The 13,271-nt window shown below is 43.1% G+C and overlaps 1 protein-coding gene across 2 annotated transcripts in view; it reads right to left on the bottom strand.

Annotated features, from left to right (window-relative positions):
* Positions 1–13,271, bottom strand: part of BLMH (bleomycin hydrolase) — a 36,715-nt gene that overhangs the window by 5,292 nt on the left and 18,152 nt on the right. Inside the window, exons 6-11 of one of the 2 annotated variants that reach the window (XM_019511232.1) lie at positions 12,883–12,975; positions 7,697–7,852; positions 6,867–7,025; positions 6,694–6,761; positions 5,981–6,098; positions 2,472–2,541 (exon numbers count right to left, since the gene is read on the bottom strand). In XM_019511232.1, the coding sequence (XP_019366777.1) occupies positions 2,472–2,541; positions 5,981–6,098; positions 6,694–6,761; positions 6,867–7,025; positions 7,697–7,852; positions 12,883–12,975 (664 nt within the window). Of the gene's footprint in view, positions 1–2,471; positions 2,542–3,163; positions 3,983–5,980; positions 6,099–6,693; positions 6,762–6,866; positions 7,026–7,696; positions 7,853–12,882; positions 12,976–13,271 lie in introns of those variants that run through there. The other variant, XM_019511233.1, reaches the window with a different exon arrangement.

Genomic DNA, 13,271 nt, shown 5'->3' with positions numbered 1-13,271 from the left:
AAAGAAAAAAAAAAAAAAAAAAAAAAAAAAAAAAAAGTGGCTGAGGTATTGACCTGGAGTCTCTATACAACCTCTGTCTATCCCACTGGCCAGGATGTGCCAAGATAATTATTAGTACATCAAAAACTTCAGAAAAATAGAGGACTGAAAAAACAATCTATTTAAATTTTTGCATGAGGAGGAAGCTAAAAGTTCATCGTTATAATCCCAGATGCGTCTCCACAACACAATACTGTGAAGTACATCCGCTCACAGCGTTGACTGGAGCCAGGCCACATTTCAGCCCCTGTTTTTCCAATGTAGTAAACTCACCTGAGCAAAATTAGATGATATATTGATAGATAAATCATCTCTCAAAGCAATACTGCAGTAGGGCCGGAGTGTTATAGCCATGATTATCCAGGGAACATGTGAGAAACGAAGGATTGTTTTCACTTTATCTTTTACTGGACCAACTGTATAGTTGGGGAGAGAATAACCTTTAGGGGGAAAGTGTGCAAAATATTGCACGACACTGTAGAAAAGCTAGGCATGAATTATGCCTTTGTCAACTTGTGCATCAGCCACAGTGTGGTGAGGTCCCAGAGATGAGAAAACTAGCAAGCAGAGCTAACCAGAAAGATTAAAAAAAAGTCTCCCCTTTGGTCTAATAAAAGGTATAATTTCTACCACCAGTTCTGATTCCTAAAGTCTCCCCATAATATTTTTACTTGTGATTTTCTCTCTTTCTTATTTACAATGATAAACTATTTTTGATGGGCTGCGTGCTAGCAGAATTCTCAGAAGTGATCACTATCATGCTTGGTCTTGAAAAGCAGTTGCCAAGTCATCTATCAGCTCTTTATTAAAAGGCTTTCTAGAATCCTAGGTTTTTCAGAATAAAACGCTAGCTTGTTTTCAGATGGGGAAATGACATGTTTTGCAGCAAAAGATTAAAAGCAACAGAACAGCAATGACCTTCTCCCTCCCTGACAAACTTATTAGACACATTAATATTAAAAATTTTTACTATTTTTCACTAGAGATAGCACTGAAGACTGGATGAGCATTTGACAAACTAACCCAAAGTTGAGAACAAACCCCTTGCTATTGTGTTGGTTTCCATGAATCACTGCAACACATACACATCTTTCTTAAGACTCCTTCTAGAGAGGCCCTGCCAGCTGCAGGTATGACCACACTCTTGGCCGCAGTCTGGCATCACGACAAGTGAAAACAAAGCCGATTACAGGAAATCACCAGTAAAGCACTCAGCTCTACAGGGGACCGAACTCTTGAGTTTTAAGGCTGCCTCCAATTTATAATAATAATTCCAACAAGTGTGCATGTAATCCAACAGTGAGAAGTCATTCGAGTTCTCCCAAAGGGGAAGCAGCTGATGATTTGTTAATTAACAGAATTATTGGCAGTTAAAATGTGTGCAGAGACCAAATCTAGACCACTACCTGGTGGTAAATATTGGCCTTGCTCCACTCATCTTCTCATGGAGAAATTAAGCTTTAAACGATCCGATTGCCAGAAGTTACAGTACAAAGCCAAGCTGTCCCTCGGATGATACATACCATGCGCTTCTGGTTGCCTTCACATCTGGAATTTCAATGCTGTATGCAAATGGTACTGAACTGGACACCCCAGCATGCAAGAGTTATATTTATTACAGCATCTTACTTCTCCATTCAGTGACTTCAAAAAGATTCCCAACTTCTGCTTCGGTGAGATGGCTAAAACAATTTCACTATGCCTGGCCTAGCTATTACAACATGCTGCTTCTTTAAAAACTGAAGGTACTAGCATCAACTGAAGATAAGCTGCCTTAATCCACTTTACCCATTGGCTCAGCCCAGGCCTAGAATACAGGAAACCTTAGTGGTGACTAAGCCTCTGTATCTCAATCCTGAACAAGGCATCTCTGAGAGCCAAGACAGCTTCCAGTGGTCTGGCTGGGGTACTTAGTGAGGAATTTCAGTAAAAACTCAGCCCTTTTTATACCTTCCCCACAATTCCCCCCCCCAAAACAAACTTCATTTAGAAAGATAGCTCATAATCTGTGTCCATTAAAATGAGCACAGCCATCTGTTGATGTGTCACACTTGGTACAGCCGTGTCTGCAAACACAGCTTTGGAGCAGGCAATACAGAAGGCCACTACGCAGCGAGATCCAAGTTCAGGATTCTAATCCTCAAGTCGGACCCGGAGGCCTTAGGAAAACCTTATGCTATTTTGCGGTTAATTAGTATTTTAAGACCCAGGTAGACAAAGCCTTGGCTGGGATGATGTAGTTGGGGTTGGACTAGATGCGACCCCCTGAGGTCCCTTCAGCCTGAATTTTCTATGGTTCTGTGATGTTGCAGCGTCTCACCTGGGGCACAGAGACCATTTGCAACCTACAGAATCCTAGCAAAAGAGCCCTGCTCCTATTCCCATTATTTTCATACATGAAGGTCAGCAGCAGGGTCTATGAATTGTGTTACCTTTACAGCCACGCTCTTCACCCCAGGAGTTTTCCACTCTCCATTTCTCAAACGATCCTTCTTGTTCATCCTGGAACAAACACGCATGGTTAAACAGTTCAATGGCTGGCTTCACATGCCCGGTCACCAGCTCCACTTCTAAAACCATTACCCCCCCACCACCAGCACAACACTTGAATTCTCTTCTAGGACTCCATCTACCAGGTTACTTATGCTGTGCATCAAGCACAGGAGAGTTATTCCATTTCTAAAAGCTGTCTGTCTAGTTCAGGTCATCATCCCATTATTAGGTAACAAGCATTTTAACAAAACAAGAAAGTCACAATCCCATTTAAAAACTCCAAGGACTTTGCTCAGGTGCACTGCAAATAGTGGCTCTGTCAGCATCTCAGTCGAGATCCAACACCCAGCATGGTACTTGTTGCAAATGGAAAGAGTCTCCGAGCAGGTCTAGATGCACGACTAGCACAACGCTAACACAAGCGACCAAGGGGCTGAAGTTTATAAAACCAGTCCTTTTTCCTTGCAGTTATCTTGGCAACAAAGTATGCTAAAACATTTGGTTTCCTAGTCATAGCTTGGGTACATCACTCCAGATACTTGGAACTGGACATTTTTAGGTTTTGAGTCGACAGTGTTTACCAAATAAAGACAGGACAGCATCTGTGAATGTTTCTAGAAGCCTGGTTATGTTTTATAGTGTGGTTGGGTTTCTCCTTTCCTGCGACTAGGTACGTTAATGGATTTGAAAAATTTAAGCTCCTGAAATACTTGCACCCGTCAGAAATAAAATACCGGCTTGTTTCACTATATTCTAGATACACCTACGAAAAAAATAAATCACTGTTTGTGTAAGGTTGCGTGGTGTTAAGTAAACCATTAGACAATGAAAATAGTTCAGGGAAAACAAGATTTCCTGTTTCGGCACAGCCCACAGCTGGGGGGAGGCAAGCTCATTTTCGCATTCAAAGGAGACGAAAATTCGTGTGCCTGTCTGGACCGATTCAAACACGTCACACGAACAAGCGGCCGTGCCCCTGCATATAGTGTTTCGTTACAGAGAAATGTAAGTTTTCCAATTAAAACGCACAAGAGGTCTTGTGCCCCTCTCCACGCCCCAGTGTTTCCTCCCGACAGACAAATGTCGTCTCTCAGTCGGGAAGAAACACGGGCTTGTTGGTGGGAGGGGTTGTTATTCTGGTGAAACACTTTTCCCGTCTGCTCTCACAACCTAGAAGGCCTCTTCCCACAATCGGCAACAGTGCTGTAATTCAGCTGGAAAACACAGGAGCTTCTTACTGTGCTTTTCTCACTCTAACTCCGTCCCATCTATTAACATCTTGGCCCTGCAGTGAAGGGATGCCGCTCTCTCCTCTCCCTACCAGCTTTGGCCTTCAAGGTCTTTTCTTCCCAATGGGAATATGCCAACTTTTGTATCACTTCTTTGTTTTTAAAAGGCTCAAAGTCTGCAGACTTTTGCAGCCTTCAGGGGGCTCCATGCCTGCTTTCTCCTAGAAAAAATTAAGCCAGTTACAACCCCATAGAAAATGACAGATCACTATTTCCACACAAACGCTGCAGGTGGTCTAGACCACCAGGCACCCTCCATGAACTTCTGGCGAGCTTAAAAATTTAAGCTTAATCAATTCAAATCGAACCACTCTAATGTCTTTGTACAATTAAACCGTCTGAAACATTTCAACCAATCTTGGCACGCTGTCCCCACAGTGCTTCTGCGGGCTTGTGCAGTCTCCCCAAACACAGTGCTCCTCCAAGCTGAACCGGAAACTTTGGGAAACGCACATCAGAGATTACTGAAACAGTCCTTTAGAACCACGCCAGCAAGAACAAAGGACATAACTAGAAGACCAGCACAAAGCTACGTGGACGTGCTGAACCGTTTTCCACCAAACCAATTTAAGCGCTGTAGCAGACAAGATTTCCATCCAGGTTCAGCTGAAAAGCCCTCGTGGGTTAATGTACATTGCACTTACCGGAGGGGTGGGGGTGGAAATCTACTGTTTCCATGCACATATCAAGCCTGTAGAAGTCCTGGGAAGAAAACTGCTTTATCTGCTGGCTATTTCTAGATGCAGTGCTGCTGCTCTGTCCTTCCCATGAGAATATATAAGTGCATGCCTTTTCCTTTCCTTTGATATCTTTTCTTGTTAGTGACTTGCATGATAGAAGTAGAGATAACTAGTCTTTGAAAAACTTACTCATCTATCCTTTGATCGCCAGATACCTACTGCTAGTGTGGCTAAGTTAAATTACAAGAGATAAGACTAAAACAAAAGAAAAAAAATCTTAACAACAAACACAAACAAACCGCTACTCAATCTCTACCAAAGGAAGTAAACTGAGCCCATTCTCAAGCACTTCCTGGCATATAAAAACTGGGTTGAACAGAGTTAATCCATGTCCATTTATAATCCACGTCAAACGTGCCTTTTAAAAGAAAAATTACATTGTAAAATTGAAAGCAAAAAAGATAAAGGAAAATCCCACTGCAATCAAAAACCTTTTACACAACAGGTAAAAAATAAATAATGCTTCAGTGGATTTACAACTGCCTATCAATGCGCCTTCAGATTAAGTTAGGATTTATAAATGACATGTTCGGACATAAATTTCGGACAGGGAAAATGCCTTTGTATTCTGGGCTTTTTCTAGTGTGAAAAAGGCACTACTGCTTTTAAGTGATCTCTTGGTTGTCAAAGTACCATTGGCCATGTTCCTCAAGACCACGATCAAATCCTGTTCTGTTTATAAGCACATGGAGGTTCTCACTTCACAAGCCTTCCTTGTTCGTCAAAATTCGGAGTGAAGTGACAGCACACCAGAGCCCTGATCATTTAGTCTCTTCTCCAGTTTATTTTACTGCAAGTCACAATTTCAGCAAATACTACAACTTGGAGCTCCACAGCGACCTGGCGCTGCAACGTCTTCTTCACTGGTGGAGGCGGCACAGTCGGGCAATACCGATTTGCGTGCGTCTTACTGGATACTTTAGTGCCTCCTGCTGGTAGTTCAAGCCGGTTATAGCACGTATGTTTGGTGCCATAAAAAAACCTTAAGATTTGATTAAGCAGCAGAACAGAGAAGGCTACCCATTACAGCCAATTCTCTGATTAGGAAGACCGATGAGAATCCACATACCATTTAGATCCATCTACATTGCATTTTCAGGTGTCAGAATATACGAGTCAAATTTCTGCCTTCTTTTTAAAAAGGGATGTTCTAGGCAAGATAAAGCTATGCCTGCCCCTTGCCTAGAATTCTTCCCTCCCTGGCAAGTTAGTATTTTCAGTTTTTCCAAGCCCTCGCACAGGCCCAAGTGACTCGGGTAAACCCCAGACATTATGCACAACTGCAACATCATGATCTCATACTGACCTTTCGCAGAACAACCTATGCATTATGAATGAGCCTTGAGCACACAAACAAGCCACAGGAAAATTCAAATACATCTGTGCAAACACCACGAGTGCTTGTGGAAGGGATCATACCTTGTCTGTGACGGCAGTGAGGACCATGGCATGGGTCATCAAAGACTCTCCAAACAGCAGCCGCTCTGCTTTGTTCATGTTCTTAACAGAGACGCCGAACACCAGGTCATGATTAAATCTATAAGGAAGCCATACACACATGGGCATGAATATGGATGGAGGGAACAGCATTTTTATTATAAACAGGAGGTGCTTATAATAGCATCCAGCAGGATGGAGTGGAATGCAGTGTAGCAAGCAGTGATGCACCGCAAGGGACCCAGGGAATCTCAGCTACTTTCGAAACATCTCAGCTAGAATAAATGCAAAGCACAGACACCTTTAGGAATGCCACTCACTAGATGCTAGACAACGAGGGAAATGCACAAGCTCAATAAAGGAGCTGTCGCAGAATTGCCGCACAGACATGCATCTGTCCAGAGCTGCATCCCCTTCCTTTCTGTCTGGGCACAGAAGATGTTCAGCTACCTCTCCTTGAATACAGGAATATTTTATATCAAAGGGGAAGCGCATTTTAATGAAGTTTCAACATTTCAGATAAAAAGCAAAAAAGAAAGGAGGTTGAAAAAACAAAAATACAAGTCCGTACTACCCAGTCATCTTTGGGTATAAAGCCATTTTTGGAAGCAGCTAAAACATTGATTGCTTTAGCACTTTCATTCATTAGCCTGATTTCCAGAGAATTGTTTTTTATTTTAGTTTCCTACACTTACATATTCATGTCAGTGATGCCCAGCTTTCCATGGAAATGTTTTGTAATATCACAGCCAAACCACACAGCCTAAAAACAGAAGGAAGAAGTCACACCTGGGCACTATCCCAACATAGCTGTACACCACATAAAGACAGAAATACCATGCTACCAACTGGAATTAATCAAACAAACCTCGCCATCTTTAATGGAGGCCGCAGCCAACCTTTTCAAGACATCAATGGGCTGGTTGTTGTAGAGGGTTTTTCTGCCTCCCAGCATGTTGCCCAGGTACTCCACAGTGTAGAGCCTGCTGTACTCATTCTGAGGTCGAGGATCATTCACAAGGCAAACCTGCCATGATCAAGATTGCAAATTGAGTTACAAATGTACTCAAAGAAAGAACTACCTCTCAGAAGGGAGTACTTCTGCTCTAGCTGGCCGAGCACTATGTAACCCAAGAGAGCTTCGGCTGGACTACCAGAGTATAGAAGACACTCTCCGGGCTAGTAAGTGCATCTCAGCTGCTACACAGGATCTTCACTCCTTATTCTGGGTTTCTCCCTCTGTTGTTTTTTTTTTTTAATAGAAGTCCATGGCTGAGTAAGCTGTGCACTGTTCCTTGTCCTGTCACAACTTAATCACAAATACCTCGCCCAAATTAACGAAGAACCACCTGAAGGGCAAAGAGCAAATACTAAAAATGCAGAACCAACTTTGCCTTCACTAGGAGTGCTTATTCATCTAAACCCACGTCCCGCAGTCTCGGGTGTACAAACCCCATTTCTGTAACAGTGCACAAGACGCTATATTTAACAGTAAAAAGGTGTCTGGTGTTTTGGGGCATTGTGCCTGGCAGTCACGTGAGAGGGCTGCTCATGCAGTTATCTGAATGGGATGGCTTAGACAGGGACGATCCCATCTTGTTCAGGGGGCTGGACTAGATGCGACCTCCTGGAGGTCCCTTCCAGCCCAACTTCTCTACGATCCTGTGACTCAAGACAGCAGCTCCCATATTCGCCAACCTTATCTTCCATATTGAAGAGCGGCTTGACATGCTCCTGGTAGAACTCCACTGGTGTCACAGGGCCGATCTTGTGATAGTTCTTCTCCTTATCTCTGAACTCCCAGCAGAAGGTGTCCGGGGGGCTCCCCAAGCAGATGCTGACTATTCTGAAGACCTGCAGAGAACAGCAAACAGCTCTGAAAATTCACCTACACCAATGATGTGCATAATGTTATATAGCAGGTGTTAAAGACATGCTCCAAGTCAACTGATACCTTCATGTAGGAACCAGGTGCAGAATTGAGACCCGAATGGCTCCATGCTTGACCACTCGATTAATCTTTTGCCAGTCGGTTCTCTACACCCCATTCCCCAAGTCTTTAAAGTCAAACTAAAGGCTACACAACTAAGAACTTCCTCCCCACGCTGAAAGACATCACTGATTCTCCCTTGGAGGCATGTTGTTTGCCAAAGACCTCCAGGTCAGACACTAATATTTTAAATTCCAAGCTGGCCAGGAGGAAAAAAAGATGTCCAGTGCAGCTGAGCTAAAGCACTGCCCAAACTTTAACCCTAGCAAAGCCAGAGAAAAGTGAAACAGTAGTGGTATTTACACTGTGCAGTAACAGGAAAAGGACACACACATTACAATTTACCTTGAAGAATCTCTTTCTGCTAAAGGCTGGGGGAGAAGAGAAATACTGTCAAGGCAATTGCCACCTTTCAAGAAAGCTTCCCCACTACAGCACATGCAAATACTGGATGGGAAGCTGCTTTAATAGTGCACAGCTTGTGCCGTGCATGCAGTAACCCAGCTTTTCCTAGCGTGCGTGTACGCGCACGCACACACACACACACACACACACACACGTTCCTCCTAATGTTACGCTGTCACCAATTCCCTTTCCTTCTGCAATGTGGATTTGTATTTCAGAAGTAGTTTTTACTGTCTTTGGAAGTTCTAAAATAAATCTTCTTGCATCATTTGAATGTGGTTAACAACATCTAGTTTTAGGGATAAATGATGCAGGCTAAGGCTATTTGAGAGGCACCGCCTGCTCACTACAACAGTCTTGGTGGCCAACGTGATTCTGTTACATAGCATTTCCTGACTTGGATTTCAAGCTGATTCTAATCACTTTAAGTCAAATTCTTTTTAAAAACACAAGGTTCAGGGGGCCCTCCCCCATCTCCCCACTGTGCTTCATGGGATGCATTAGTTTTTAGGCAATGTCCAGCCAAGATGACCTGAACTTTGTGGAGAGAAGGAAGCCAAAGATTGCAGTATTGGTTAAAATACTGTTTATGTTAAAGTTTTCAATTCATTTTACTTCTAGCCCCAAATTCCAGAAGCCCTGCAGGCTCCGTGTTCCTCAAGTGCAATTTTAGTCTTGTTTGCTAGAGGGAACCCACACTTGAAGCTGTTAGCAGGGGGTCAGCCTCCCTTGGTCTGAACGCCCTCATGCAGAACCACCCGTTTTGTTCTCCCGGACCCTGCCCCAAGGTCCAGGCTAACAACCTTGGGGCCCTTGTCCATCTCCTCACCCCCTGCCCTTCCCAGATTAGGAGGAAACTGCACATTTTTGGAAACGACTTCAACTTCCTCCTCTGTGGAGTGAGCCAGGCTAATTCATAACAGTCACAGGCCTTGGCCCATCCCAGCAGCATGTATGAGAATGAGTGGCTAAGTTAGCATCCCTGGACTACCCCATACCTACAGTTACTTCAGGACTCGAGCTGGCCGGGTTTCTTCCTTCCAGTGCCAACAGCAGTTTGCTGGAAGCATCATACTTCCCTTTTCAGCTCCACGAAATGCCTAAAACTTGAGGGCAGAATCTAGTTTTCTGCGGAAACAACTGCATTTCTAATACATTTTCTGACCTTTTGCCCCATTCTCCTTGGAAGTTGCTTAGGAAAAATACCTATCTGGAGGTTTAGATCAAAACTAAAATACCAGCTGCAAAGGGGGGGGATGACTGCATCTCACACCAGCCTACTGTAACTATTTTGTGCCTCTGCACTGTCCCACAATCAGTGGATGGTAAACTGCAGTCATTTAGGTGTTGTATTCCAGTGTAAACTGCCCTTGTTTAGCTTCATTTACCATGGACTAGTGGCGCATAAAGAAGTGACGGTGGATCAGCTGACACCTTCAGCAGTGATGAGTTATTCTCCCTTTAAAGCAATACAATAGATTTCAGTGCCTAGCCTGGGGGGAATCAGAGGGGTTTGGGTTTATCTGTGCTTTCCTTACCAGACGGACTTTTAGCTTTACACTTCATGCCAGCCTGTCTTTCTGACGTCAAGCGAGCATTCCTGTGTTACACTACCTACCCTCCAACACAAGCAGCTCCTCAGGGCAGCAGAAACATTCAGGGAAAAAATAGTAGAAGAGATTAATTTTAAGAGGAAACAAGGGCGTGGGCTCATGTTTTTACTGGATGAATTCACACATGTAGTTTTCATAGAACATGTTTTTTTAATAAAAAGGTTTTAAGAGGAAAAAAAATTAAACCCCTGACCTGCTATAAATATTGGATCCTCACACAGATTGTTTGCACAGAGATAACATTTGCTAGTGGACATTTCCACTTTGCCTCAGATGGCCTAGATTCACAACCACCCAGGATTACAGAAATAAAGCAGCCAGCAGAGAAGGTCCAAAAGGAAAGCAACGGGCAAAACGGTTCCAACCAAAGGAAGGAAAATGATGGAGACAGAAATGTCAAGTCAGCAGAAGCAGAATGGTCTCCCTGTCTTGTTTTCCACCACACCCACCATAGACCACCCCATAATATCTCAAAGGCTTCCTTCCCAGGGGAAGCTTATTTCAACTTAACAGTGCTTTATAATCACTCCAGTGACAAGTGTGCTGGGGCTCTTTTGTTAAAAACAAGACTGGGGTGAGGAGGGGAAAAAGAAGGACCACTACTGATAAGGCAGAGTCTACAAAAGAAAAAAAGAGAGATAGCACTGAAGCCAGAAAAGTTCAATCATATAAGCTGTGATGACGTAAGCCTCTGACCTATCACATACCACTTTGATAAGGAGCATTTTTGTGCTGGAACAGGCTGAACACCAGACATTCAGTATTCATACCAAAAGTGCACAAACAGCTCTGCTGAAGTTCCAGCATTACTGCCCAGAAGTCAATGGAGACAGACAAACGTGCAAATCGATGCGCAGGAAATTAGACCCATTCCTAATTTTTCTGCTTTGCCATACGAAGCTTTAAACTTTGGCATCCAGGCACGTTCAGATGCATAGGAACAAGTGAAGCAAAATAACCTGAAACAGTAAGACAGGTGCAGCTGGGCAATCCTAGTTACTAAAAGGAAATCCACTTTAGTATCAGGCAGCTATTAGTGCTGAAACAGGAAGAACCGGGTTAACACTCAGGAATAAACAACCTTTTGATAAATTTCAAGATTCAGAAAGAACTAATGAGCCATTAATGAGTTCTGCTTCCAGGGTCCAGCCCTAAAAACTAAGACTCTAAACAAAGCAGGGAGGGGGGAAAGAAAAAAAATAAATCAATTAATAATGGACTACAGAACTTTGCCCTATCTGACTCAACCAAGCCAATTCTGAGAAACTATATATTCTGCAACAGCTTCCAAGAGGCATAGTTTAACAATGGGAATTATGTTAATGGCCCATTAACCCACAAAGTACTAAGTTGCAGTGTTGAGAAAGTTACAGCCAAAAATCAAAAACTTGTGCAAGTAGAACAAAGATAAGGTAACAGGAAGAAGGAAAATTCAGGGAACATTTATTAATGCTTTGCATAAGGGCGAGGCATATTATGCTGTAATATAACCTCATGAAACAAGCAGCAAATGCACCTCCACTGAGATCTGTACAGCTAGACTGCAAAATGCTATTGAACACACCTCTAGGAAATCCCACAGTCGCTGGATTGGGAAGAGGCCCACAGCATCATCTCATACCAGACAACAAGAATAGTGATACCCCCAAACTTGTCAAAACAGAAAGATACAAGAAGCCCATCTCTAAAAAAACCAAGAAACATATGACCATAGACACCAATCTTAACATCCCATGAGCAATACGTGCTGCTTCAAAAATCATCCTTGAAGGAAAAAAAAAAAAAAAAAAAAAAAAAATCAAAACTTAAAGAGAACAGAATAAGTTGGATTAGCATGTGTTCAACCCAGCATATCTGCAGGGTGAAAACTCCACAGTTTAGCTTGCTTACAGCATCGCAGGAACACACGGATGTAACCGTGACATCTTAAGAGCTGATGTATGTGCTAGAACAGTTCCTTTCCCTTTCCTCTTCTAAAGCAGGAAAACATTACGTTTGTCCATAGTCTTAGTTTATTTAAAAGTTAACACACGCGGTATTTAGATAGCCTAGCTGGCTTTCCTAAAGCAAGTCATTTTCTTCACTGATACGAAAGAGCGGCACGTATAGCACATAGAAAAGATCATGGGGTAATGCAAAGCAGCTTCAACTTGCTTTGGTTATTCTCTTCTGCTCTCTCGTGGAGAACTTCTGCAACAACACACTGCGTAAAACTTCTCAGCATCAACTTGGCAGACAGAACACAGTTCAGTTCATCTAGCCCACGTTCATGACGTGAGGCTCTGCACGCACTGGTTTTAGCCCCCGTTAAAAACTGCAATGGCTCAATTGTGTCATGTGATAATTGCGCTTAGTGAGGTTAACAGAACAGGTCTTCTGCCAACAGTAAACTAATCACAGCTCTGGGATCTGCACGGGAATATCCGAATGCAACAGCACTGCAAAGACGGGCTTGCGAAGGGAAAATGCCTACCAAGTGCCCTAGCAGCACTTCGGGAAGGGATGCCCATCTGTCACTAGTGACACGCGGGTATCAGTCAATGACAGCTTCAGGCACCACCCTGCTGATGCATCACACCTACTCTGCACACGCACACCAACATCCCTGTTGAGGCAGAGATTCCTGGCATGCAACAGTACAAGCTAAGGCAGCTACACCTCCCAGCTCAGGAGACCATATGTGTGCAGGTGCATGTCTCAGCATGGCAGTGCTTAGCACCACAACTAAGCAATACAGATATACCCTATTTGTTTTTTGCTTAATAGGAGGGATTTCCTTTGCATGGTCCAAATAACTCTGGAACAAGAGCAAGCCAGAACCACCTCATCTATTGCAACCCCTTCCTGATGGAGAGAACCAGGTTATAAAATATTACCTCCTCTATCATAGTATCCATTGCAGCAGCAAGTTCTCCTTTAGTTGAATCGCTTGCTACCATGTTTCTTAGCCGTAAACAGTACTCTCTCATCTGTTAAAAATAAAAATTAAAAATTAAAAAGCCATTTCACATTTGTAAAACAATCAAAGTATCAGTTGAGCAAGTCAGCATATAAGAGGTCAGAACTCTACACTGCAGTTGCAGACATCTGTTTTTAGACATTACCAAAAAATGATGCGACAAAACTGTTATGTTAAGAAAGAACCTAATATGTCAGTCAGGCTTTATAACATTTTGGAAAAGATCAACAAAAATGTTTAGTCACGGAAGCCAAAAAAATCAGCACAAGCAACAACTCTTCCATCTACCAGTCTGAGTGGGTCTCA

Source organism: Gavialis gangeticus, unplaced genomic scaffold (genome assembly GCF_001723915.1).
Source record: "Gavialis gangeticus isolate Ggan-Ray unplaced genomic scaffold, GavGan_comp1, whole genome shotgun sequence".
NCBI lineage: Eukaryota > Metazoa > Chordata > Crocodylia > Gavialidae > Gavialis > Gavialis gangeticus.
The sequence above is the reverse complement of the archived record's forward strand: the minus strand, read 5'-3'. Positions and strand labels throughout refer to the sequence as shown.